This window comes from Labeo rohita, chromosome 2, assembly GCF_022985175.1.
Source record: "Labeo rohita strain BAU-BD-2019 chromosome 2, IGBB_LRoh.1.0, whole genome shotgun sequence".
Classification (NCBI taxonomy): Eukaryota; Metazoa; Chordata; class Actinopteri; order Cypriniformes; family Cyprinidae; genus Labeo; species Labeo rohita.
In genome coordinates, this window is record NC_066870.1 from 15,958,489 (window position 1) to 15,986,168 (window position 27,680).

General features: G+C 35.8%; 3 protein-coding genes across 7 annotated transcripts; 2 read left to right on the forward strand and 1 right to left on the reverse strand.

Moving 5' to 3' along the window:
* Positions 1-212: 212 nt before the first annotated feature.
* On the forward strand, positions 213-3,069 carry c2h7orf25 (chromosome 2 C7orf25 homolog). 4 transcript variants are annotated; one of them, XM_051122266.1, is made up of 3 exons: positions 219-305; positions 889-1,042; positions 1,173-3,069. In XM_051122266.1, exon 3 carries the CDS (start codon positions 1,191-1,193, stop codon positions 2,499-2,501), a length of 1,311 nt encoding a protein of 436 aa, XP_050978223.1. In that variant the 5' UTR covers positions 219-305; positions 889-1,042; positions 1,173-1,190; the 3' UTR covers positions 2,502-3,069. The 4 variants fall into 4 exon arrangements, with proteins under 4 accessions (XP_050978238.1, XP_050978223.1, XP_050978246.1 ...); XM_051122274.1 differs by lacking the exon at positions 219-305 and adding an exon at positions 312-405; XM_051122281.1 differs by lacking the exon at positions 889-1,042 and having other exon boundaries at positions 213-305; positions 1,173-3,035.
* Positions 3,070-6,287: 3,218 nt separating this feature from the next.
* ralab (v-ral simian leukemia viral oncogene homolog Ab (ras related)) lies at positions 6,288-15,580 on the forward strand. Of its 2 annotated transcripts, none has more exons than XM_051134455.1 (5): positions 6,288-6,666; positions 10,985-11,180; positions 11,963-12,171; positions 12,285-12,459; positions 12,705-15,580. In XM_051134455.1, exons 2-5 carry the CDS (start codon positions 11,079-11,081, stop codon positions 12,825-12,827), a joined length of 609 nt encoding a protein of 202 aa, XP_050990412.1. In that variant the 5' UTR covers positions 6,288-6,666; positions 10,985-11,078; the 3' UTR covers positions 12,828-15,580. The 2 variants fall into 2 exon arrangements, with proteins under 2 accessions (XP_050990412.1, XP_050990420.1); XM_051134463.1 differs by lacking the exon at positions 6,288-6,666 and adding an exon at positions 7,889-10,280.
* A 412-nt stretch (positions 15,581-15,992) lies between these two features.
* Positions 15,993-17,780, reverse strand: mplkip (M-phase specific PLK1 interacting protein). The gene is made up of 2 exons (XM_051134476.1): positions 17,288-17,780; positions 15,993-17,065 (listed from the first exon to the last, which is right to left on the reverse strand). The coding sequence occupies exons 1-2, from the start codon at positions 17,636-17,638 to the stop codon at positions 16,868-16,870; spliced, it is 549 nt and encodes a 182-aa protein (XP_050990433.1). The 5' UTR covers positions 17,639-17,780; the 3' UTR covers positions 15,993-16,867.
* Between the last annotated feature and the right edge of the window lie 9,900 nt (positions 17,781-27,680).

Here is a 27,680-nt window from a genome sequence, read left to right on the forward strand (position 1 = left end):
GAATAGCCTATGTAAAGAAGGGAAGTAATTGTAAAATAAGAAGGTGTAACTTTGTATACAATGAAAGATATATCTTTAAAATATAAAATTCCAAAAAATCAATATATTACGTTTGTCCCTAATTTGTCACGTGTGGAATTGACCAATAATTTGTACACTGCTGTAACTCACTAGCAATTGATGTAATTCATATCCTCCAACCTAGGTGGCGACGCAAACTCATTATGACAGAACTACTCCCTTCTACTTCGTGGATGCAAAGCTTTAGCCCAAAACAGAAGAGGCAGAACTTGAACTTGTATGCTGTAAGTATTTCACAGTTTCCGGATAACTTCGCTTTTCTTCACTTAAACGGTCAGCTGTTATTCTTCTCTTATTTAAAGCAAGCGGGAAGAAATGTCACTTGTAAGTAGAAAAACATGGCTTTAACCAAGGAAGCTGACAAACCCATGTATTTATAAGCCGGTGTGTACAAACAACGTGATAATCTGGGCATTGATTGATATTCTCGTAAGAATATGTAGAAGGCTTTATGTTTATGTGTGTATTATCCAATAGCGTTGCGGTAAAAACACGTATTTCTTCTCATTTCTATGATTTTTGTTTATTTGTTTTTGTTAACTACTTAAAATATTCCTGTTTTTTTTAGCTTTTGCTGTCATTTTAAAAAGCGAAATCTCAGGAGATCTTATACATTTTACTGTTTGTTTACTGTTTAAATAATAATACAAGACCCAGAAAATTCTAGATTAAAAAACGCCTATGATGATTTAAAGCAGCAGTTCATTAAAAATGAAAACTATATGCACTCAACCTCAGGCCAGCCAAGATGAGTTTGTTTGTTTTTTCATCTAAAAAGAGTTTATTTAACTTCACATCTCTCTGCAGTGAATGGGTGCCGTCAGAATGAGAGTCCAAACTGCTAATAAAAACATCACAATTAACTACTTTACTCCAGTCCATCAATTAATGTCTTGTTTGAAGTGAAAAACTGAATGTTTCTAAGAAACAAATCCATCATTAAGGTGTTTATGGCCTGAGGGTGAGTACATTTTCAGCAAATTTTCATTTTCTCTGAACTATTCCTTTTATTGTTGTTTTTTTACATAAAACTGATTTTGTCTCACAGCTCTGTGGTTATTATTCAAGCCTTTTTCTTTCTGATTTGGTAGGAATAATGTTCAACAGCAATGGCCACTTACAACACGCTGCAAGACCGGATCAGAGTAGCCAAGGAGCTGTTAGAGCGAGTAGACAAAATTTGCAGTCGACAAGGCCGTGAGGTTGAAGGACGTGCTAAACTTTGCAGCAAGCTGCGGGCTGAGCTTAAGTTCCTGCAGAAGGTGGAGGCCGGCAAGGTTGTGATCAAGGAGTCCCACTTGCAAAGCACCAATCTCACTCATCTGAAAGCCATTGTCGAATCAGCCGAGAATTTAGAGAGTGTGGTGAGCGTCCTGCACGTGTTCGCTTATGAGGGACCTGACGGCCAGAAGCAGACGCTGGTGGTCGACGTAGTGGCAAACGGCGGACACACTTGGGTGAAAGCCATCGGGCGCAAAGCAGAAGCGCTGCACAACATCTGGCAAGGTCGTGGCCAGTACGGGGATAAAAGCGTGATACGACAAGCAGAAGATTTCCTTGAAGCCAGTCGGCAGCAGCCTGTGCAGTACAGCAACCCTCATATTATTTTTGCATTTTACAATGGGGTCTCCAGCCCTATGGCAGACAAGCTCAAAGAGATGGGCATCTCTGTGAGAGGTGACATTGTTGCTGTTAATACAATAATCGGAGAGGAGGACGAAGACAGTGAAGACAAAGAGGGTTGTGCGGAAGAGGACCAGGAGGGAGAGAATGAAGCTGTGGCTGAGGAAGAAGAGGATGATGATGACAACGACGATGATGATGACAGCGAAGATACAGATTTTATGCACACCCGTGTTGATCGAGACACCATTGTGGCCAGCCTTGCCTTCCCAACTGAGGTGAAAGTGGACGTGTGCAACAGGGTGAACCTTGACATCACCACTTTAATCACGTACGTGTCGTCCCTCAGCCACGGCAACTGTCATTTCACCTTTAAAGAAGTGGTGCTGACAGAGCAGGCTGCGCAGGAACGCCAAGAGAAGGTCCTTCCCCAGCTGGAGGAGTTCATGAAGGGAAAAGAGCTGTTTGCGTGTCATTCTGCGGTTGAGGATTTCCGCGTGATCTTGGATACGTTAGGAGGCCCTGGAGAAAAATCCAGAGCTGAGACGCTGCTAGCCAGGCTCAAAGTAGTTCCGGATCAGCCGTCTGAGCGCACTAAACGCTTGGTTATGAGCTCAAAGGTGAACCGTAGATCACTGATGATCTTTGGGACAGGGGACACCCTGCAGGCCATCACTATGACTGCGAATAGTGGATTCGTTCGCGCTGCTGCTAACCAGGGTGTGCGATACAGTGTGTTCATCCACCAACCTCGTGCACTTACTGAGGGGAAAGAATGGAGAGCAACTCCTATATGACTGAAGGGCTGTTAAAGATTACTGTATAAGATATTGACAGAGATATATTGAATAAAAGATGATTAAAGCTTAAAAACAGACACTTGTGAGAGGCACTACTTTATAGTCGCAAATAAATTGCACGGCTGGTTGCGAATACATTCAGCAGTCTTTATGTGCCTCGGATGCAGCGTTTCAATCCAAAGTCAGCAGAGATGTCAATTTAACCAAATGTATGATTATAATAAAAATATAGTGTCAAAATTGTGTTTAAACAGAGGCATATACAGTTTTCAAAGCTCTTGACTACATGCCTCAGGGTTACTTTTCGCAAACCTGATTTTTCTCAGTTAATCTTGTCATATCCGTTTTCATAAGAGTATCAAATAAACTCTTCAAATGGCTTTACCTCATGAAGAATATCTCCTTGTGATTCACTGAAAAGTTATGTTGTGGTATAACTGTAAAATGCTTACAACGTAAAGACATTTATAGTATGTCTATTCCAAATAAATGCTGTTCTTAAGAATCCTGAATGAAATGTATCATGGTTTATCATTTATCAACACTGATAATGATAATGTTTCTTGACCACCAATTAGAATGATTTCTGAAGGATCATGTGACACTAAAGACTGGATTAGGGGTTTCTGAAATTCAGCTTTGTAGGAATTACATTTTTAAAGTATATTTCAGTACAAAACATTTTAAAATATAATATTTCACAATATTACTTCTCTTGTATTTTTGATCAAATAAAACGATATTGATATTAAAACAAGTTTTAAAGACAGGACACTTTGTTTCAAGTGAATTTATAAAGAATAATAAACTTTCCGGCGGTGAAAAATGTTTATTGTTAGTGCTGGGGAGTAACTAGTTACATGTATCAGAGTTACATAAAAAGAAATGTAACTAATCTGTTTTAATTACAGATTAAAAATTACAGTTACTTATGAAAATTTTAACAAGTACAAGGGAAGTTACATCTGAATATTTTCACACACGCACAGATTTAATATATTTTTTTCTAAAATTGCATTGACTGATCTAAAATATGAGACACCAGTGTTTCAGGAATTTAAGACACAGAGTAGGACACTTAGTCGATAACTTTTATTTTCTATTTGATTTTTTGTATATGCTTTATTTTTTAAATTATCATTTTCCCCCTAAGGCATTGTTAGATGCCAGTGTTTCCTGTCATAGCTATGCAAAGATTTGATTTTAAAAACAGTATCATAGCTATTAAACTACAGTTGAAGTCAAAAGTTTACATACACCTTGCAGAACTTGCAAAATGTTAATTATTTTACCAAAATAAGAGAGATCATACAAAATGCATGTTATATTTTATTTAGTACTGATCTGAATAAGATATTTAACATAAAAGATATTTACATATAGTCCACAAGAAAAAATAATAGTTGAATTTAGAAAAATGACCCAGTGCAAAAGTTTACACACACTTGATTCTTAATACTGTGTTGTTACCTGAATGATCCACAACTGTATTTTTTTGTTTGTTTGATTGTCCTAAGCAGTTAAACTGCCTGCTATTCTTCAGAAAAATCCTTCAGGTCCCACAAATTCTTTGTTTTTCAGCAATTTTGTGTATTTGAACCCTTTCTAACTGTGACTGTATGATTTTGAGATCAATCTTTTCACACTGAGGGCAACTGAGGGACTCATATGCAACTATTACAGAAGGTTCAAACGCTCACTAATGCTTCAGAAGGAAACACAATGCATTAAGCCGGGGAGTGAAAACTTTTTGATGATCAGGGTAAATTTAACTTATTTTGTCTTTGGGAGACATCTAAGTATCTTCTGTAGCTTCTAAAGGGCAGTACTAAATGAAAAAAAAAAAAAAAAGATTTTAGGCAAAATAAGAAAAATGTACACATCTTCATTCTGTTTAAAAGTTTTCACCCCTGACTCTTAATGCATTGTGTTTCCTTCTAAAGCATCAGTGAGTGTTTGAACCTTCTGTAATAGTTGCATATGAGTCCCTCAGTTGTCCTTAGTGTGAAAAGATGCATATCAGAATCATACCGTCATTGTTGGAAAGAGTTCAAATACACAAAAATGCTGAAAAACCAAAGAAACTGTGGGACCTGAAGGATTTTTCTGGAGAACAGCAGGCAGTTTAACTGTTCAGAACAAACAAGGGACTCATCAAACTATCAAAAAAAAAAAAGAAAGAAAAAAACAGCTGTGGATCATTCAGGAAACAACACAGTATTAAGAATCAAGCGTATATAAACTTTTGAACTTTTGAGCCATTTTTATCAATTCAACTATTATTTTCTATATGTAAATGTCTTTTATGTTAAATATCTTATTCAGTTCAGTACTATATAAAATAACATGCATTTTGAATGATCCCTCTTATTTTTGTAAAAAATTAACATTTTACAAGGTGCATGTAAACTTTTGACTTCAACTGTATGCCTTGTTACGATTTTAAATCAGTATTGAACCTCAGAATGATCTCAATATAAAAAGAGGTGCTTTTTGTGGTGGCTGTGGTTTTTAACATTAAATTTCTATAATCTTAATTCAAGTGATGAAGGATTTTGAAGTCTGACAAGTTTAATCAGTCTTGAGTGCCTGCTTGAAATGTTTAAAAATGAGAAATGTAGAAAAGTAATCAAAAAGTAATCAGTTGCATTACTTTAATAAAGTAATTGAAATAGTTACACTACACATTACATTTTAAATACGGTAACTTGTAATCTATTACATTTCCAAAGTAACCGTCCCAACACTGTTAACATGAGCTACAGTGGTAGTTATTTTGCAAGGACACCTGTGTGAACTTGAGGAGAACTTTTTTTCTATAAATACTTTTTGTACTTTTTTACGTTCCAAACTCCTTTGTTCATCTCGGGAACACAAATTAAGATACTTCTGATGAAATCCGAAAGGTATCTGACCCTGCACAGACAGCACCGGTACTACCACGTTCAAGGCCCAGAAAGGTAGTAAGAAGATCGCTAAAATAGTCCATGTGACATCAGTGGTTCATTTTGCTAGGACAACTGTGTGAACTTGCTTCGTAGATCCACGAAAATTGGATCTACACTGTAAAAAAAATAAAAAACACAATTTGTTGAGTCAGCTTAAAATAATTTGTTACCCTGCTGCCTTAAAATGTTAAGTTCAGTCAACTAAAATAAGTTTAGTCAACTTGAAATGTTAAGTTGTACTAAGTAACAGCTTAGATATTTGTGTTTGCTAAACTTAACAGATGGGTAAGTAACCCAGCTGCCTTAAAACTCAAATATCTAAGTTGTCGCTTAGTATAATTTAACATTTCAAGTTGAATAAACATTTTTTGAGTTGACTGAACTTAAAATTTTAAGGCAGCCAGGTTACAAATTATTTTAAGTTGACTCAACAAATTGTTTTTTACAGTGTATGAGACCAGTTAATTAAAAATAATTAGAAAAATAGACTCAGAAATGTCACATATTTCACAAAATAACTAATTTCTAATTCATAACTCAATTAGTTTTGCTTGTATTTGAAAGGAACTAGAAAGTTACTGATATCACAGTCCAGCTCACCATCACTACAGCCTTCAGTAAGAGATCTGTATGTAATTTGTCAACTTCATAATCACATAGCAGGTTTAGTGGTTAGATTTTTTAGGGGGTTGAACTACTATAATAAAGTTGGCAATTCCTATATTTCACTGAAGGCTACACATGCCAATTAAAAAGGACATGTATTTTCTAGTGGGCTTCCTGGCAGTGCTGTACGGTTATCTAGGAGACCTCTAGGCGGACAATTTTCTTGAGGTGATGACGTCGCAAAACATAACATGCTAGTTTGAGTCTCTACTGTACATCCGATACTGTAGACGTACCATCGCCTAGAAGACACTGGAATTACATAAAGTTTAAAACAACACTAAAACTATTAGCAATAGAGCTGGAAATATATGACGCAGACGTCACTCGTCGAGTTATGTGGCATTAACACGTTCAGGTCTTAGCATATACAAACATTTCTTTCTTTCAATTCACAAGTAAACTGGTAGTCCGTGAGAAGACCAAGCCCAGCCAGGCGAAGCTGTCAGCAGTGCTGCTCCCTTCTGAGTCATGCACTGAAGCAAAACAAATCTGCTCGTAGCAGCAAAGCTAACAAGACGTCGAACACGCAAGTGCCCGTTCGTTTGGTAAGTATATATTTAAAAAAATAACTTTTATTGTAATAACACACTGACCTTCGTTTAATTCATTCAATGGTTTGATATACCACCACGTACTAAGTTCTCAAGCAGTACGTTTTCCCTATTAGCAGTGGAGTGCTAAAACCAAATCCTCTCTTAAACACGGAAGTGGCAGTTAGCGCCCTGTCAGTATTTAAATATAACAGGAAAATCACTCGTGATTTTACTCTCAAGTGCTTCTGAAGTACAGCAGCCCCTTGTTCGTGTCATTTCGAGACAACCGAGTTAGCCTGCTAGCTCAGCAACCGTCATTAGCTTGTATCTGAGCACTTTTCTGAATTGGTCTGATCGAGATCCCCTTTTTGGATGATAGGACCCCGGTGTTAGAATAATTCACTCTCTAGTGGCTATTGAGTGAATTAACGCAGTTCAGTCTTGTTATGCTGTAAACGACTGTACAAATGGAACAGGTGTCAAATATCACGGACATGTGTTGTATCCGTTGTTCCGTTATGGAGCCTAAGTTAGTTTGTTTATTTATTTGTCATAGAAGTATGTCCTCTGCAGTCCGCACCCTGTTCGTAAAAGATATTTGCATGTACAGTTACATTATAGTGAATCTCACAGCACAGATTTTAGATTTTAAATAATGCTGCTGAATATGAAGGGAGTTAGAACCTGTGCAGCTCTTCATAAAATAAGCTCTTTAACGTTACACTGTCAGAATATTGTAGCATATTTGTCACCCTGGACCACAAAACCAGTCATGCGGGTCATTTTTTTTTTAAATTGAGATTTATACATTATCTGAAAGCTAAATAAATAAGCTTGTTGTGATAGGACAATATTTGGCCATGATACAGCTATTTGAATATCTGAAATCTGAGGGTGCAGTCATAATATTGAGAAAATCATCTTTAAAGTTGTCCAAATTAAGTTGTTAGCAATGCATATTAGTAATTAAAATTTTGATATACTCTACCTTTCAAAAGTTTGGGGTCAGTACATTTTTATTGTTTCTTTTCTTTTTTTTTTAAGAAATTAATACTTTTATTCACCAAGGATGTATTAAGTTAATAATTAAAAGTTTATTAAAAGTTATTAATAAATAATTTACATTGTTATAAAATATTTATATTTTGAATAAACACTGTACTTTTTAAACTTGTTATTCATGAAAGAATCCTGAAAAAAAAAGAAAAGAAAAATCACAGGTTTCAAAAAATATTTGGCAGCACAACTGTTGATATTATCCAACATTGATCATTCTAATAATAAATCCACATATTAGAATGATTTCTGAAGGATCGTGTGACACTTAAGACTGGAGTAACAGCTGATAAAAATTCAGCTTTTCATCACAGGAATAAATTCTATTTTAAAGTATGTTAAAATAAAAAACATTATTTTATATTGTAAAAACATTTTGCAATATTACTGTTTTTTTTTTTCTATATTTTTAATCAAATAAATGCAGCCTTGATGAGCATAAGAGACTTCTTTAAAGTTAGACTATTACAAGTCTTACTGACCCCAAACTTTTGAATGGTAGTGTATGTACGGTAGGAAATTTACTAAATATCTTAATGGAACATGATCTTTACTTAACATTCTAATGATTTGGCATTAAAGAAAAATCAATAATTTTGACTTGTACAACGTATCGTTGGCTATTTCTACAAATATACCCGTGCTACCTATGACTGGTTTTGTGGTCCAGGGTCACATTTGTAGACCAAAAGCAGTTCCCTTAAATGAACAACTTTGTGCTTTATCTACCTATCCATCCATCTAGAGAGAATGTTTCACATTTAATTATTATTTATATACATTATACTCAGACACAATGCTCTGCTTTGAAACGTTAAAGAGTAAATATACCACTATGATGACAGACAAGGTTAATTTTGAAGCACGGGATATCTCTGATTAGGTGCTCTCACTTGTTTTCGCTGACCTTGCCATCTGTATGAATTAACAAAAGGCCCTTTCTTCGCTATTAAAATATTTATCAACCAGTTCAAAACTGTAGTCTTTGGTTTAGAAATATTAAAGGGATAGTTCACCCAAAAATGAAAATTCTGTCATTAATTACTCACCCTCATGTCGTTCCAAACCCGTAAGACCTACGTTCATCTTTAGAACACAAACTAAGATATTTTTAATTAAATCCGAGACCTTTCTGACCCTGCATAGACAGCAACGCAACTACCACTTTCAAGGCCCAGAAAGTTAGTATGGAGATCGATTAATTAGTCCATGTAACATCAGTGGTTCAACCTTTATTTACAAGAATACTTTTTGTGTGCAAAGAAAACAAAAATAACGACTTTATGCAAAAATGTCTTCTCTTCCCTGTCAGTCTTTCACAAGAGTTTATGTGTGGGGTTCTACATCAGAGCGCTGCATGCATTGTACTGCCATTAACGTGGTCGAAGACTGACACGGAAGAGAATAAATTGTTGAATAAAGTCATTAATTTTGTTTCTCATAGCTTCATAACATTACAGTTGAACCACTGATGTCACATTGACTATTTTAACAAGGTCCTTACTACCTTTCTGGGTCTTGAATGACATGAATAATTAATAACAGAATTTTCATTTTTGGCTCTTTAACTTTACTTTATGCCACATCGCAACCCTGTAACGTTCTCATCTGTTATTAAAATGAACCAGGGTCACAAACAAAAGCCTATTGAGGCACCTTTATAGAAATGTGATGCCCCATTAATCAAGTGCTCATTTAAATTTTCCATTCAACGTTTTTCTCACTCTTTGTACCAACAAGCTTGTTAATGGAGCGTCAATCACGTGGAAGCAGCCAACGATCCTGCATAGCGTAGCCACACCCTCTCCATACACACCACGAGCTGTGTAAACGGAGTAAATCTAAAACAACGGCTGTTGTTACCAGTCTGCACCTGAGTCAATAGCAGTAATCCTATATTATTGTGTAGTGACTCCGCCCATGATTTCAGGTTTTCAGAGGTTTTTTTATATACTCATTACATATAATCACATTACACCCATGACCTATAATCTCTTGTTTTTTAAAGCGTTTCGATTTATTTGGCTATATGGAAGCCGGTGGTTCCACACGGATTATATTTGATAGGAAGATTTAAAGAGATAGTTCACCATGAAAAATGAAAGTTCTGTCATCAATTACTCACCATGTGATTCAAAATATGTATGACTTTATTCTTCTGTGGAACATTAATATATTTTGAGAATGTCCCAGTGGTTTTTTGTCTATACATTGGAAGTCAATGGCCACCAAAACTGTTTTGGCTCTCAACATTCTTCAAAATATCTTCTTTCATGTTTCATAGAAGAAAGTCATACAGTTAGAAACGACATGAGGGTGAGTACACGATGACAGAACTTCAATTTTTAGACAGTTCTTTAAGAGAATTGATGAGTTTACATGTTATTTGCTTCACGCTAGTGACCAATGATGTCAGTGTCAGTTAGGAAGGGAACCAACAAATGCTATGCTAGCGTTCATGAGAAGCTTCATTGTTTTAGCATTTACCAGGGGATCGGATAGAATGTAGGCCTATGTTATCATCATTATAAGCAGGGTGAATGAAGAGAACAAGGCAAAGCTGGTTATTCGTAAGTAATACCCCGAACATGTTTGACTCACTTGAAAGGGTGCAGGTATATTATTAGTAATGAAAGTTGGTAATTGCTCCTGTGTGACTAAAATAGTTGCTGCTGTATGTTTAAAAAAAAAAAAAAAAAAAAATGTTGTATACAATTAAATAAACTAAACAAGCTTTAAGGGAATAGTTCACCCGAAAATAAAAATTCTGTCATTAATTACTCACCCTTATGTTGATCCAAACCTGTAAGACCTTTGTTTATCTTCAGAACACAAATTAAGATGTTTTTGATGAAATTCAAGAGTTTTGTTTTTGCATAGACAGCAACGCAACTAACACATTCAAGGCCCAGAAAGGTGGTAAGGACAGAGTACGGCAATTTTACGAAATTGTTGAATATTTTTCAAGTCGTTGTTTTTGTTTTCTTTGTGCACAAAAAATATTCTCGAAGCTTCATAAAATTACAGTTGAACCACTGATGTCACATGGACCATTTTAACGATATCCTTACTACCTTTCTGGGCCTTGAATGTGGTAGCTGCATTGCTGTCTATGCAGGGTAAGAAAGCTCTCGGATTTCATCAAAAATATCTTAATTTGTGTTCTGAAGATGAACGGTCTTACAGGTTTGGAACGACATGAGGGTGAGTAATTAATGACAATTTTTTATTTTTGGTTGAACTATCCCTTTAACATGATCTGTTCTTCTCAAAGTTCTTCCTTCTAGGGTTCCCTTAATACCCATCTACCTCTGTGTTTTTCACTACGTCATCACTACACTGCCACCCATCTATCGTTGCTTGAAGCCATGGCTGCTAACAGGAATGCTTTGGCCCTTCACAAAGTGATAATGGTGGGCAGCGGTGGCGTGGGCAAGTCAGCACTAACACTGCAATTCATGTATGATGAGGTAAGACTTCATGTTTAGCAATTTCAAATCATGTGCAAATTGAGGTTAACCACAAAGTACAGTCAAACGTTTACATACACCTTGCAGAATCTGCAAAATGCTAATTATTTAACCAAAATAAGAGGGATCATACAAAATGTATGTTATTTTTTATTTAGTACTGTAAAGTTACAGAAGGTTAAAACACTCACTGATGCTTCAGAAGGAAACACGATGTGTTAAGACATGGGGGTGAAAACTTTTTGAATTTGAAGATCAGGGTAAATTTAACTTTTGTCTCTGGGAAACATGTAAGTATCTTCTGTAACTTCTAAAGGGCAGTATTAAATGAACAAAAATTATATTTAGGCAAAATAAAAATGATCACATCTTCATTCGGTTCAAAAGTTTTCACCCACCGGCTCTTAATGCATTATGTTTCCTTCTGAAGCATCAGTGAGCGTTTGGGCCTTCTGTAATAGTTGCACATGAGTCCCTCACCTGTCTTCAGTGTGAAAAGATGGATCTCAAAATCATATAGTCATTGCTGGAAAGGGGTTAAAATACATAAAAATGCTGAAAAACCAAAGAATTTGTGGGACCTGAAGGATTTTGCTGAAGGACAGCAGGCAGTTTAACTTTTCAGGACAAGCAAGGGACTCATGAACAACTACCACTAAACAAAAAACCCAGATTTTGTATGATCCCTCTTATTTTGGTAAAACAATTAACATTTTGCAGATTCTGCGAGGTGTATGTGAACTTTTGACTTCAACAGTATAACTATACTGATCTCTTTCAAGTTTGTGGAAGACTATGAGCCCACCAAAGCTGATAGCTACAGAAAAAAGGTGGTTTTGGATGGAGAGGAGGTCCAGATCGACATCCTCGACACGGCGGGACAGGAGGACTACGCTGCCATTCGGGACAACTACTTCCGCAGCGGAGAGGGATTTCTCTGTGTGTTCTCCATCACAGAATCGGAATCCTTTGCGGCTACTGCTGATTTCAGGTAGAGAGATGACTTGGTGATTAACACAACACTGGTATTGCAGGGTACAAGTCAAAAGCTTGGCTAACTATCAAGTTCATGCAGAGTTTTCTCATTTTTCCTCTAAACTGTAGAGAACAGATCCTTCGAGTGAAGGAGGAGGAGAACGTACCTTTCCTGCTGGTGGGAAATAAGTCAGACTTGGAGGACCGACGGCAAGTCGGGGTGGAGGAGGCCAAGGCCAGAGCAGATCAGTGGGCGGTCAGCTACGTCGAGACTTCTGCCAAAACCCGTGCCAACGTAGATAAGGTAGGCCTTATAAAAACTGGTTTGGCAACCATTACATGTGATACTTTAAGGAATAGTTCACGCAAAAATGAAAATGACATTGTTTCAAACACAGAAATTTTGAAGAATGTTCAGGTTTTGATGGCTTGAGGGCGAGTAAATAATATTTTCATTTTTGGGTGAACTCTTCCTTCACTAAGCACAATGAATCAGTCAGTATTAGCAGAACTAATGATGCATTCATACAAACTTCATAATCTCTCCAGGTGTTTTTTGATCTCATGCGTGAAATCAGAGCCAGAAAAATGGAAGATGGCAAAGAGAAAAATGGAAAAAAGAAGAGGAAAAGTTTGGCAAAGAGAATTCGAGAAAGATGTTGCATTTTATAACGACTGGGTCGCACTATAACGCTAACATCTCCTCTCTACCCTTCCACTGCTTCCAAAAAAATCCATCAGGTTTCATCACTCTCCAGGAAAAAATGCTGGAGATCATCTCTTAAAAACACATCTAGGCTACAGCCTGTGTCTGTTTCTTCTCGTTGTTGTCTCTCAATGGGTTTAAAAGGGCAGAACATCAGATATGCATTAAAATCACAGTGTCAAAGGTCTGACATATCAGATAAGAACATTTCTCAGCTCAAGCACACCGTAACTGACTACTATAATCATTTTTACCTTCTAACTAGATTATGTTCACTTTAGTTGCTTTTAGTTGAATGTGAGTACACTGAGTGCTAAACACTAACACTGTAGGAAAAACACTACTACTCCAAACTATTAGTTAGCACATGGTGTGTTCTGAGGATTTAAACCTCCTGTTGTTTTACTTCCTAAGGTAAAGCCTTAATGTTGGATGTTAAGATGCATAAATGCTTTTAGGTAATTTTCTTAAAAAACAAACAAAAAAACCAAACAGCTACAGTTGAGGTCAAAAGTTTACATACACCTTGCAGAATCTGCAAAATGTTAATTATTTTACCAAAATGAGAGAGATCATACAAAATGCATGTTATTTTTTTATTTAGTACTGACCTGAATAAGATATTTAACATAAAAGACATTTACATATAGTCCACATAAAAAAAATAATAGTTCTGTTTATAAAAATGACACTGTTAAAGAGTTTATATTCAGTGGATTCTTAATACTGTGTTGCTACCTGAATGATCCACAGCTGTTTTTTTGTTTGGTGATAGTTGTTCATGAGTCCCTTGTTTGTCCTAAACCATTAAACTGCCTGCTGTTCTTCAGAAAAATCTCTCAGGTCCCACAAATTTTTCAGCATTTTTGTGTATTTGAACCCTTTCCAACAATGACTATGGTTTTAAGATCCATCTTTTCACACTGATGGCAACTGAGGGACTCATATGCAACTATTACAGAAGGTTCAAATGTTTACTGTTGCTTCAGAAAGAAACAATGCATCTGGGGGTGAAAACTTTTTGAATTTTAAAGATCAGGGTAAATTTAACTTATTTTGTCTTCTGTGAAGCTTGCAAGTATCTTCTGTAGCAGTACTAAATGAAGAAATTATGATATTTAGGCAAAATAAGAAAAATGTACACATCTTCATTCTGTTCAAAAGTTTACACCCCTCTTAATGCATAGTTTTTTCCTTGTAGAGTATCAGTGAGCATTTGAACCTTCTGCAATAGTTGCATATGATATGAGTTGCATATAATAGTTGCCTCAGTTGTCCTCAGTGTGAAAAGAGGGATCTCAAAATCATACAGTCATTGCTGGAAAGGGTTCAAATACACAAAAATGCTGAAAAACCAAAGAATCTGTGGGACCTGAAGGATTTTTCTGAAGAACAGTGCTCAGTTTAACTGTTCAGGACAAACAAGGGACTCATAAACAATTACCACTAAACATACAATCAAACAGTTGTGGATCTTTCAGGTAACAACACAGTATTAAGAACCAAGTGTATGTAAACTTTTGAAAGGTGTAATTTTTTATAAATTCAACTATTATTTTCTTTTGTGGACTATATATTATATATCTATATATATCTTTTTATGGGAAATATCTTATTCAGGTCAGTACTAAACAGAAAACAACATGCATTTTGAATGATCCCTCTTATTTTGGCAAAATAATTAACATTTTGCAGATTCTGCAACTTTTGATTTCAACTGTATTTGCCTAACATAGACAATGCTAAATATCACCCAAGCAAATGCACAAATGATTATATCAAATAAGCTTAGGAATCAATGAAGTTTATTCTTAATTGGCTATTTTACCAAAACCTTTCTTTGAATTCAAACACGGTGAAGTGTAAAAACTCATGCATTTCAGAAACGTTGGCACTGTCCTTTATTTCATTTTAATATCCTTAATCTAATAGTGCACCAAATTCGTTTCAAATATAACCCAATCGCTCCCTGAATGCACATACATAAATTATTTGTAGTCAAAAGGGCTTATTCACTCATCCTTGTGTGTGTGGCACCAGATTTAGAGGTTTGTTTTGTGCTATCTAGGGGTCCCAAATAACACAAAGATTTTGCAATTTAGAAATGAGAGGGTCATCTAGCTTTAGTTGACTTTACTGTGAAAACAGGTTGGAATGTTTTGTTACACAGACTGAGTTGTGTACTTTATTATAACTTATATGCAACTTAATATTTCTTGCTAAGTTTATCCTGTGTAATTATATTTTGTATTGTAAATGGAATTTTTCTGAATTTTAGTTATTTTATGGGGAAGAGTGTATTGTGAAATCATACTCATTCATACAAAAAACTAAGAAACTCTAAGGGCTGGACACAATCTGCATTTCAGCCACCTGCAGATCTGGAGTAAACACGAATCGCCACCCTTTGATGAATGGTTTTGAATAAGCACATCCATTATTTTCACATTTTTTCTTTTGCAGCTAAAACTACTGTTTCTTTTTTAATGTTATCTCTGCAACTGTCTTACCCAAAGCTTTATGTGTGCACTGTGTTTCCCCCTCTGTTTAGTTAGTCATAGTGGGTTAATATCCCTCAACAAGCTCTTGATTGGTCTGTTTGTGTGGAAAGCGTGCCATGTGGTGATGATGCTGACATATCAACAGCTGATGCCTCAAGAGACCCCTCATTACTTTTAAAAAGTGACCATCTTTGAGCGCAAAAAAAAAAAAAAAAGTTTACAATACAAGACTTTTAATATAAGCCTCTTTTGTTTGAGTCTTTCTTATACACCCAGAAAAATGTCTTAATTTTTCCATCTATATTTTGGGTGTCTCTTGGCAAAACGCTGAACATGCAGAAATCTGAATTCTAAATAGGGTAAGGCCAAATTTTAATAATTATAAGAACTAGCTAACAACCAATACAAAGAAAACTGACAGCACTGATGTAATATTACAACAGTAATATGGTGATATGAATGTCAAATGAAAATGAAATGCAAACATTTAAGCATACTGAACTTAAAAATGTAAAATGTTATGTTTCTGTTACATTAATAAAATCTATTTTTGTAGACCTCCAATATGAGATTCACATGGTATATGTACAGCAAAAACATAATACCTACAAAAAAAAAAAAAAAAAAAAAAAAAAAAAAAAAGAGAGAGACTGAATTACAACTTGTGTAGAAATGTTATGCTGTTTTATCTACATTATCCATGGTAAGATTAAATTTAAAGATATTAAACAAGTTTTTTTTTTGTAAATAAAGAGTAACAGATTTCAACTTGAAATGGTTTTTGACAAGGACTGTATTGCATTACAACTTTTAATTAGATTTGGCTATTCAACAATAGTTCTTTGTGGGCTGTTTATGATTACAATGTCTGTTGCCAGTCTATTTTTTTTTTTTTTTTTTTATATATATATATATATATATATATATATATATATATATATATATATATATATACATACAAAAAGAAATGATCATAGACTGTGATAAAACCAAAAAACGTCACAAAAGGTTTAAAACAAAAAAAAACAGTCCATAGAAAATTAGTAAAGGAGCCAAACCTACAAATACTTGACCTGACCTGAACTACTTAACAGCCACACAGTCAATATCGAGAGGTAGACGGATGTGTTGATCAGACATCTTTTGTTAAACTGCATTTTGAGCTTGAAGACATATTCCTCTGAATTCAATGAAGGATTTGCAAACTCCATGGGAGTGGGCCAGAGATGGCAAACTACAGTTACAATAGCACCCCGTTTTTATGATCCTGTCGTTGAGGTGCAGATATAAAAGTAAAAGAGAATGTCTCTTTATACAAGCAAGTACATGTGATTTTAAAAAATGTTGTGGAGTCAGTTTCTCAAGAATTATTGCTGGTGAATCCTGCCTCAGGTCCATGTGTTCGGCTGGCTCCGTTTGACTTTAAAAATTTAGTGCACTGCTGGTGCACTAAATAAAAAGTACTGTTCAGTGACTTTTCCCTTTCACTGAAGTTACATAAAGTTTTAATTGTAGTACCTCCCTTGTCTGCTTGTACTGGTTTGTTTGGAGTTGCATTTAGACTGAGTTTGTGTAACTGAGATGGGCTGTAGCTCAGCCCAAGGATCTTGGAGCATTGATGGTTTGTAATATTTTTCCATATCATTTGTCCCTCTCTCCCTGCCATGCGCTGACCCAAACGGTGTGGATGTCCGTGGTGAACCCTTCAGGAGAAAATTGTCATGCAGAAAGACGTTAAAACGACCACAGTTAATCAGAAATTGTATAGTAGTGTCCTAACCAACAACAACAACAACAAAACAAACGCACGTACATTCGAATTAGAGCAGAATACTGCAAAGAAGCGAAGTTACAGCACATGAAACTCTTTAAAGTTTCAATTGCGCATAAGTGTTTTGATTTGGCCCTGAACGCGGGTGAACTACCTGATATCCAGAGTGTCGTCCGGGACTCTCATACGGCGAGCGTCTGTACGGTGCGCCGCGGGGACTGGGGTTCGATCTGCGCGGTGTGTGACCCGGAGACTGACCGTTAAAATATTTCCCACCGCCGCCGCTTCCTCCTCCTCCTCCTCTATTACCACCAAACTCTCTCGGTGGGGTATTAGGTGAACCCTGTCCAAATCTAGGTCCAAACGGCGGCGGTGGGGTTGAAAATGCCCACGGAGGCGATGGAAACATACTCCCTGTCCTGTCGTAAGCTGGAGGCGGGCTGCGGAAGCCTGCTGGCCGTGGACCAGAGCCTTGGCGGGGATGGCGAAACTGTGGTCTTTGCATCGCGTCCTGATATTTTCCCACTCGGTTTCCTAAAGCTCAGAAGACGAATGTATCTATAACGTGGCACTCTTAAACCTGTTTTTTCACTTAGCATAACAAAACAGCACAACCCGGAACAAGAATCGTCTCTCGGTGCTTATCATTTGAATACAACGTCAGTGAAAGACTCGGTACTGCCGCCTATTCTCATGGCGTGTTAAGCGCCCATTCAAGGCGTTTAATCATCGAAAGTACCACTAAACACCAACTATTTCAGAAAAGTTTTAGTGTAGTTCAGACATTACCTCAGGTATTAAAAAACTACTTTTGTATTAGTTTAGACATTCTCTGTCAATAAAAAAAATTCCTTGCTTTCGTCAATATAATGAGAAAGTCTTTTTTTTTGTTTATGAACGAACTGGTACACCAGCACCAAAAAAAGCTTGGAAATTCATGTTGGACTTTTCAGCTGGGTGTTTTATATTTCTAGCCGAAGTTACTTGGGAGACAACTGTGTAAATGTTCGAGCATCCCTTACATCTAGACTCATATACAGCAGGACTAGTCAACATTTGAAGTTGTCCTAAGACAAGAACAGGTATTCTTTTTGGTTTTAGGACATATTTAATGAAAGGTTTTGATCCACTTCAAATGTTGACTACTCTCTCTCTCTCTCTCTCTCTCTCTCTATATATATATATATGGTCAGTTGTTGACGGCCATACTGGCGATACTTGGATGTAAACAACAGCATGGATTGCACGGTTAAACCACAGAAAAAAAAAAAAAAAAAAAAAACGTGTGGAAGCTGCTAAATCATATAGAGAAAGACTTAGTAAGAAGGAAAGGGTGCACTATTTTGACAAACCAAAGTTAATAGGTGGTAAAGATACGTATGAGCGGTGTTAATTAAGATATTAGCCTAATATTTCACCTGACTGGAAATGATAAGAACAAACACGAATGTTGTCAAGATTCTTGCCCTGGAATTCCTGGATCAGTTTGGCCAACCACAAACGCCTTTTGCTGACACTTTTTTGCACTCGTTTTCTTGATTTGTTGTAACTTCTCCCTGGTGAAAAAAACAGCATATGCTGGTTAGGTATGTTCTGATGCTGGTTTATGCTGGTCCTTTGCTGGTTCATGCTGGTCCTTGACCAGCAACATGACCAGCAAAAACCAGCAAAGGACCAGCTTAAACCAGCATCAAAACCTACCTAACCAACATCCCAGCATCAAAACATACCTACCAGCATATGCTGTTTTTTTCACCAGGGTTGGCAGTCTATAGCACTCCTAATGTTTTTCCCGGTCCAACCAATTAGTATACAGCCCAAAACATGACAATAATTGTTCATTTTCAGCAGCAATAATCAGCAAAATACGCAAGTTTCATTCGGTTCAGTGGCATTGTTTACATTCATTGCCGCCAATATGGCAGACTGAAGAGCTTTACAGTTTGACATGAACAGCTTTACTGTTTTTTCTCCTGTAGTCAGATTTTTCTTCTCATTTCCCTGGTGAAACAAACAGCATATGCTGGTAGGCATGTTTTGATGCTGGGATGCAAGTTAAGGTTTTGATGGTCAAGGACCAGCATAAACCAGCAAAGGCCCAGCTTAAACCAGCATCAGAAACCTACCTAACCAGCATCCCAGCATCAAAACATACCTATCAGCATATGCTGTTTTTTTCAACAGGGTTCATTCCTCTTTATGCACTTTTTTCTAAAAATTTCTCTTCCTAGTAGCCCATGCCAACAAATCAACTAAAGTGCAGTATGAAATAATACAGGCTTCGTATACTAATTGTTGAAAACCTGCAACAAATGTAAAATTAAGAACTCATGCCCTAAGAAGTATATGAGAAAAGCCTGGGAAAATGTGTTTACATCATTATTTTATTTTTTGAAAGTGTTTATATCTCTTTAGGTTTTACTGTAAGATATTTGTAAAAGCTATATCACTATCAGAGTAAAAAATATAAAAATATAAAAAAATATAAAAGATTTTATATTGCACATGCAAATACTATTCGGTTTTTGTACTTAAATGTCATATTTAACTCAATGTGTTACTTACTTTTTTAATTATTTGTGTAATTCACTAGCAATTTCTCAGTGAAAATTATTTGAAAGTAAACTTTTTCCTCCTACACTTTTTTCTCCCTTGGAAACTGAATGGTTGTTTCTCTTCAGCTGTCAGTAGAGGTCAGTGTAACCATTACTTTTTCGACAGTCCTATCAGAAGATAAAGCAATGAGCAGATTAATGTGTGTAGCGAATCTGTGCACTAAATGAATAGTTAAAGCAAAGTGAACATAAAAAAATAATACTAATAAATCCCAACACTCTGGGTGGAAGGGGCCAAGGGTCCTGTTGTTGTGAATAGTCATCTGTTGAGGTCACGTCCCTGTTTCATTAGCTGTGCTCTTGAAAACAGATCATAATTCATCAAAGACAAAGTTTTGTGCTGAGAGGATAAGAGGTTTACAATGAGGAGGAATTACACTTTCCCACAGCACTAGAGGTCTGATTCAGGACTGCTGATGGATTAAGTTCTCAAGTGTGTTTTCTTTCAATACATTATTTTGATAATTTCTTGTGTCAGAGTTTCATCGGTGGAGCAGTGTTTGGTTTTGCTATTATTTAATTTGGAAAACAGTGTACAGAGAAAGCGTGGCCTTAAAAGGCAATCTAAAGCTTGAGGCATTACGTTTGGGAACTTCCACCAGGACTAACAGCAGCAGGGTGAAGTAATGTACAAAGATAATATAAGTTGTAAATCATGGTAAATCAATGTAAACCATGGTGTTGGTTCATTTGGATGCTGTTTTTTTCGATTGTTTTTCACTCAACTCAGATATTAGGTTGGCAAGCCGACCGCAGTGTTTTGCTGTCCTGCCTGAGAAAGACAATGATGACCATTAGTGGGCTAAAGATCAGACGCAGCCTTGACTGGAATGGGCTGAAAATTGAGTCTGAAATTAACAAGCAAGTACATGCACACAAAAAATGCAGACTGGCACATGAGGCATGCTTTTGTCTACAAAACGTGAGGAACAAAATGTTTTATGGGACAAAACTGTGTCACTGAAGGCAGGCCATCTCATTGAGAAACAATGTGGCACTCAGATGAACTGTGTTCCCTCTTAAGTCTCCCAGGCAAGTGACCTATTTCCTCACACCCTAGATTTCGAGTTCCCAGACTAACCTTGTCCCACCTCAGATGCCCCTTCATCATCCACTCACTGAAGGCTGGTCACTGCCACAATTTACTTTGTTTACTGTTATTGTTGCTGTCCTAAATATACCCTAAAACTTCTATGTTCAAGTTATGTTGTTAAAATGTGGTGTAGAGAAAAAAAAAACTCTGGTTATTGCTTTGTTCTACTTCATACCACATTTAGTTTTTTTTTTAGTTAGCAGCATTAGATGACTGCTGATATACAGTCCATCCAGTAGGTGGTGACAGGTGGCGTTTTATGAGTAAATTGTTGACTCAATCGATTTTTGATATATTGATTAGATGTCATTTTAAAAATGTTATTCGCATATCACAACAGCTTGTCACCCAGCCATAAGCAATGTTATTCAACGAAATTGGCGTTAGATAGTGGATAGTGGGATAATTATTTTTATTTATTTATTTATTTATTTTTATTCAAACAGATGAAATATACAATCACCTTCAGGAGAACATTAACAATGTAAAGAAGATAGAAGTAGGAAGAGGAGAAATACATTACAGTAAGGGGGTATGTTGCTTAGAATAAGGAAAAAAAAAAAAAAACCAATAATAATAATAATAATAATAAATAAATAAATAAATAAATAAATAAATGACTACATAATAATAATAATAATAATAATAATAATAATAGTAAAATAATAATAATAATAATAATGTAAGAGCAATGAAGGAAAGCTATCTAAACCTAATCAGAGTTAATAGAAATAATTTTTTCATATATTTCCAAAAACCTGACACATTTATTATTACTAGTCAAACAAAAAGATGTGAGCAGTGAGTCAATAGATAGTGGGATAATCTTACAGACCCGAACAGGGATGACGTTTTTTATGGGCGGTTCAAGTGGCAGTGTATGGAGCCATGGAATAAAAGAATAAACAAGGTAAATTTGATTTTAATTTCAAAATTCTGACTTTATTTTCGCAATTCCGAGATTATATCCTACAACTCTAGAGGAAAAACAACTCGTCATTTTCTCTTTTCCCTTTCGGCTCAAAGTTTATATCCCACACTATTCCTTTTTCCCTGAGAATTAACAAACTCATTAGTTTTGTTTAATCGAGTTATAAAGTCCGAATTAGGAGATATAAACTTGCATTTGTGAGAAACAAAAATCAGAATTGTGAGATAAAATAAAAAATATTATGTTAAAAAGTTAATAGTAATAGGTTTAAATAATATTTCATGCTGTAACTGTAGGGCTAATACAGTACATCCCCTATGAACAGCATATGTGAATATTATGTAGACCTATAAATCAAATTTATGCTTCAAGAGTAATCATAGCAGTTTTGCGTTTAGCTTCAAATGGCGTCTTTGACAACAGTATTGTATAAAAATTATTTGCATTCTGATTTTGACATCAAAAGGCACAAAAATTATATTTTTTTCTCTTATTCCATAGAGTTTACCCGTTTACCTCCACTTGCTACCAGTGTTTTTTTGCAACCACTATGCGCGCGCAGCTGCAAATGACGTCACTGTGACGTCTACTCGAAATTGGTCTATTGGTGCGTTCAAGTCATGTCGGATAGATCGTATTTACGAGCTGAACGCACATGAACGCCACCACAAAGTCGTTATTACGAGTGGGTAATACCCTGGTATTCAGCTGTCCGATTTTGTAAAGTTGCTCATTCTACTCTGCATTTAAGGAGAGTAGAATGAAATCCCTCCCAGTAAGATGATATTTCCTCTTGAAGCACATGGATGAAACACTAGAAGTTATTCTCTCTCTTTTCCCTAATATTGGTTAAACTAGCAAACCTGTGCCAAGGGTGGATTAATTGACTGTCAACAGTGTTACACAAGTATTATTGCTGCAGATTTTAAGAAGACAATTGAACTAAAACTTATGTCTTGTTTATGAAAATATATTTCTAAACATACCATATGCTCAGTAGTTCTAGGCTTCCATGTTGAGTATAGACTCACCACTAAAAATGTCAACTAAGTTACCTGTCAGCTGTGTTACCCAGTAAAGGTAATATGGTGGGCAGCAGCAAACATAGATGGTATTTTATGCACATATTCCTACAGATCACCTTTATTTATATAGCACTTTATACCATGTAGATTGTTTCAAAGCAGCTATGTAAGGTCATGTTTGGGTTTTTGGGAAACAGGAAAACTTTTTTCTTCACATTGTCAAATTCTAAATGTACCCCTAATTATAGAATGACCCAGATATGCAGTGTCTGTATTGACGGTAAATTTGTTGAAATTAATAAAATTATTATTTTTGGTAATGTACAATAAAACTATATAAGTTACATATACAAAATATTATATTATTGTATAATTACCACAGAATACATAATGATGCAGTTTACATCACCTTCATAAATTAAATAAAAACAGAAAGAAGCAAAAACACAAGGATGCACGCTCTTTATTCATCATTTTGTAGATGCAGAGTTAAAAAAACTGTCGTATTTTATGTAGAAAAGGTAAATCACTATCTTGTTCCGACCAAAGTGTCTACTTGTAAGTATGAACGTCCCAGGAGGACTTGAAGGCAGCATATATCCACCTTATTCTTCAAGTGGGAGGTAAGCTTATGGGTGAGACTTCCGGTTCATTAGCTGCTATAGGGAAATAACCAGAAGAATAACAACGTGTAGTAAACGGTGAACGGTAAAACTGTTATTATGAAAATATATTTAAATAATATGGTAATGGCTGGATAGCTGATTGCAGATGAGATCGGAAGCCACACCCATAACATTTACAAATGGCCTGCAAGGTGGATAATGTAAATTTAATCTGGACTTAAATTTGTCTTGTTGTAATTGTTATGTAGGCAGTAATGCTTGTTTCCAAAGTTTTCATTGGATGTACACTTAAGAATCTCACCGAATTTAGGGAAGTATACACATTTTGATAAAGCTCTTTATAGTCAATAATTAAATCATTCACTCAAACCCCTAATAGCACACATACATCATGGAGACATCTATTTTACATCTGTATTTACATCTGTAGTGTTTGCTCATCTGCAATACATCCATTGGATATTTCCTATCAGATTAGATGTCTATTAGATGTCTTAAAGATCTTTATGATTTAGAATGTATGTAAAACAGATCAAGTGATCTTTAACAGACATCTTGCAGACGTACATGTATTATCTGTTTGATTCTTCTGTGAATATCTAGTTTCATTGGCAGAGCAAAAATAGACAAAGTAACTGTCAATACTGTGCACAAAAAGCTATTTCATAACTTATTGTTCATTGATTTGTTCATTGCTTCATTTGATTTACAAAGATCAAATGGAGCCTCTGATGTGCACTTTGCTTCTGAGTCTCTAGAGGTCATCTTTGCTTTAGTTGTGCTAAAGAAAAGCTAAATCTGTTTTACTGGACCATATACTCTGTCACTTTGGAATTTGTTAATGTCTTTAGATGCCAAACTAAAAGTCAGCTGCAATAATGAACATCCTCTCCAGCTTTCTTGCTCTTGGGCTTTGACACATAATGGAGAAGACACCTGATACCTGTTCAAGTGATCATGTCCCAAATCTTTATTTATATTGTATTATTAATGCCATGTCAGGCCTTTTGTTCATTAATGTTTTTTTGGAATATACTGGCACTAGTTCATGGACCAAGCTTGAGCTCAGTTGTTTGGGAATGTGTTAGAGAAAATGACTTGTTCCTTGTTGGGACATCACATTGGTCTCAGTACATCAAAGGGCTGGGCAGTACCTCAACGCAGAAGTATCTAGAGTTCAGAACCTCTCGGCATTGGTATACTCATGCTCTAATAATCAAATCTCGTCATCTGGCTTCATGCTTTGTTGGTCACATGCTATTCGCACCCGCTTCTCTCTGGCTGCTTTATTGTGATTCTGTATGGCACTTTAAACTTTGTCGTTTGAACTGTTTGGGACATTATAAACTTGAAGAGCCATCTCCAAGGTGCTTCACAGTCTTTCTTTTCATAGAATTTGGTGAATGGGAAAATGGTGCAGTGTACTTAAATAACTACATGTGTAACATGCTCATTCATCTTAGTTTCAGAGGAAACTAAGAAATCATGATGAATGGTGCTGTTGTTTGTGGACTTTTAATGGAATTTGGGAGTTCTGGGAATCTGTTACAGGAATTGGAGTTCAAGGCAGTGACAGATCTCAGGTGAGCAGTAGGTTCCACCTGCATCCTCCAAGATTTTAACTTTTTTTTTTTAGTTAATCCATTTCTAGGCATTGTCATCACATATTTTTTTCATTTTTGGCAGCTGTGCAGAGCCTCTAATTTTTTTATTTGACTCCAGAGAACTTTTCACAGATGTCGTGAGAGAGTTAAATCTTCTTGTTTCCTTCAATCATTCAATGTGGTCTCATAACGCGTAATGCTAGCGTCAATCATCTTTCTGCCAGATAGCACATGAATTTCCACCCACATTAATTTTACATTCTTACGAATATGTTTGTGAGCATAGAATCCTTGTGATATCAGATAAATGTTTGAGAGTTGAATTCTGGGAAGACTGCAGCGGACAGATTAAGATAATGACTTGAATATTCCTTAGAGTGAAATTATCATCTTCCTTTGTCTGATCTCTCACAACATAAAAAACAGCTGGTTGTTTTTTATGCCAGTTGTAAGAGGATAGATCTAAACACACCTGTTTGAGCTTTAGGGTATTATGAGGATATCTCAACTAATTTGTTTTCTGAGCACATCCAGATTGATTTTTGCAGGTGTGTGTGACACAATTGAAAAAGTTTCTTCAACAACTTTATGCTGTCCTTCGTGAGGGCTGGGATGAAATCCCAGACTCGTGACTGAGATATGTAACTTCCTTTTTTTTACTTCACAAACAAACCTTTATTCTCGGATTAAACAATGCACCCTTGAAATGTCACCCCTTTGATGGGTTATGCTGTTTCATAAACACAGTTGTGAAAAGAAAGAATGTGTGTGTTAACAGATTAATTGATCAATGACAATACGTGTATTTTTAGACCAATTAGGACACGAGCCAAAATAGATGCCGGTTCGTCCTCCCTGCCAAGTCTGAATCGGAGGTAGCAATCGCTTATGTGAATAGCTGCGGAAAACGTGCTCGGCTTCGAAAAACATCCGTTGTTATCTGTGTGGCAAACGAGAGACAGGCTCATGCAGAAATTTTTCCAAACAAAAGGAAATAGTTGGATCGCTGCAGATCAAATAATAGTTTAGTAAATATTACATAACAAGATCATTTGGGATCTTAATATGGCTGCCAGAGAAATGCCCAATCTTGCGTATAATGGCTCTGGTGTTATATAATAGTGGGGGCCTGTCCACTTTGTCCTGTTATCGACAACATTTCACATCTTGATTAATTTAGCACTGCCCACAATTTATTACTAACAAACACTGTTTTATGTCTTACGTTTGTGGACAATAACTCTGTAAGGTATGCAGTTTGTATTTATACAGCTTGTAAAAGCCATAAATGAAACAGAGGGATTTTAATGAGTGTGTTAAATGAAATATGAGGAGGTCAATAAACAGTTAATTTAATCCAGCAGATATTGTGTAATAAAGGCATTTTGAGGCAATCTTTTATCTATGACGATGAATGAAAAATTGAATGAATGAATGAAATGGCATTGAACAGATTAGCTCTTTCTTTTGATGATGTAATCATGTTTGATGGACTTATCCTGTAGTCAAGCAATGCTTTTCTCTTGTTTCTGGCATGAGAATCAAAAGGCGTTTCTGTTTGGTGATAATGTGAAGATTTTGCCATTCCAAACCAATGTGCAAGCTAAGAACAACACAAGCACACCTCCTGTGGAAGTTTATATTCACACACACCCAATTTACCTTGGACAAGAGTTGTTGAGATTTCTGATAAAGAAGAAGGATCGGACAACTCCTTTTTCCTGCACTGACAGAGGTAATGTTTGCAGCACTTAGCTTCCACAAGCAGAATTGTATTTTATAAATAACCGTGTCTGTAAAATAAGCTGTACTTGCTGCTTTTGGACGAACAGAAATACTAATCCACAAAATCAAAGCATGTTTAATGTTTTTTCCCAGGGTGTCTGTATGATTGATCATGGAAAATGCTGGACTATTCAAATTAATTTAATGTAATGTAAATAAAATCTATTATCAAATTAATTCAGTTAATAATATATTTTTAAATAGTGTTTAATTCTCACTATTTAGTGTGTGGTTTGGTGTTCTGAAATGAAAAGGCAAAGTCCTCAATGTTTTTTTTTTTTTTTAAATCAAATGTAAATTCATGTCCCAGTCCCATTACTTACAATATCAGAAAAAAACACAAAACAAAATTCTATTTTATATTTTTACATTAACAATGTAATCAATATTCCATTTATTAAAGCCAATTATGAATCTCATCAAGTTAGTGTTTTTAAAGGGGTCATCGGATGCCCATTTTCCACAAGTTGATATGATTCTTTAGGGTCTTGTAAATGTAAAGTCTATAATATACTTTGGTTAAAAATTCTCAATGGTTGTGTAAAACAACACCCTTTTTACCTTGCCAAAATGAGCTCTGCAAAAATCATCTCATTCTGGTTGAGGCTGCTTTAAATGCAAATGAGCTCTGCTCGCCCCGCCCCGCCCCTCTCTTCTCTCTGTGGAAAGACTAGTCTGTTTACTTTAGCCACGTTAGGCAAAGTATTTTATATGTAAACATATGTTCATCTATGCTTTTTAAAAGTTAATTTTAACTATTTTTGAATTTTTCAGATCATCAGTCATTAAAGCTTGATAAATATTGGTAACAAACATGGATTTACTTAAAATTTAACCAAGCTGATTACTCACTAAAAACTAAATGTTT

What these genes read in the sequence shown, in the direction of transcription:
- mplkip (XM_051134476.1), bottom strand. Translation starts at nt 17,638, where the DNA reads ATGCAAAGACCACAGTTTCGCCATCCCCGCCAAGGCTCTGGTCCACGG. An exon ending in GACGACACTCTGGATATCAG is followed by an intron (nt 17,066 to 17,287) that starts GTAGTTCACCCG and finishes TTTCTCCTGAAG; the next exon opens with GGTTCACCACGGACATCCAC.
- ralab (XM_051134455.1), top strand. Translation starts at nt 11,079, where the DNA reads ATGGCTGCTAACAGGAATGCTTTGGCCCTTCACAAAGTGATAATGGTG. An exon ending in TGCAATTCATGTATGATGAG is followed by an intron (nt 11,181 to 11,962) that starts GTAAGACTTCAT and finishes ATCTCTTTCAAG; the next exon opens with TTTGTGGAAGACTATGAGCC. An exon ending in CCCGTGCCAACGTAGATAAG is followed by an intron (nt 12,460 to 12,704) that starts GTAGGCCTTATA and finishes TAATCTCTCCAG; the next exon opens with GTGTTTTTTGATCTCATGCG.
- c2h7orf25 (XM_051122281.1), top strand. Translation starts at nt 1,191, where the DNA reads ATGGCCACTTACAACACGCTGCAAGACCGGATCAGAGTAGCCAAGGAG.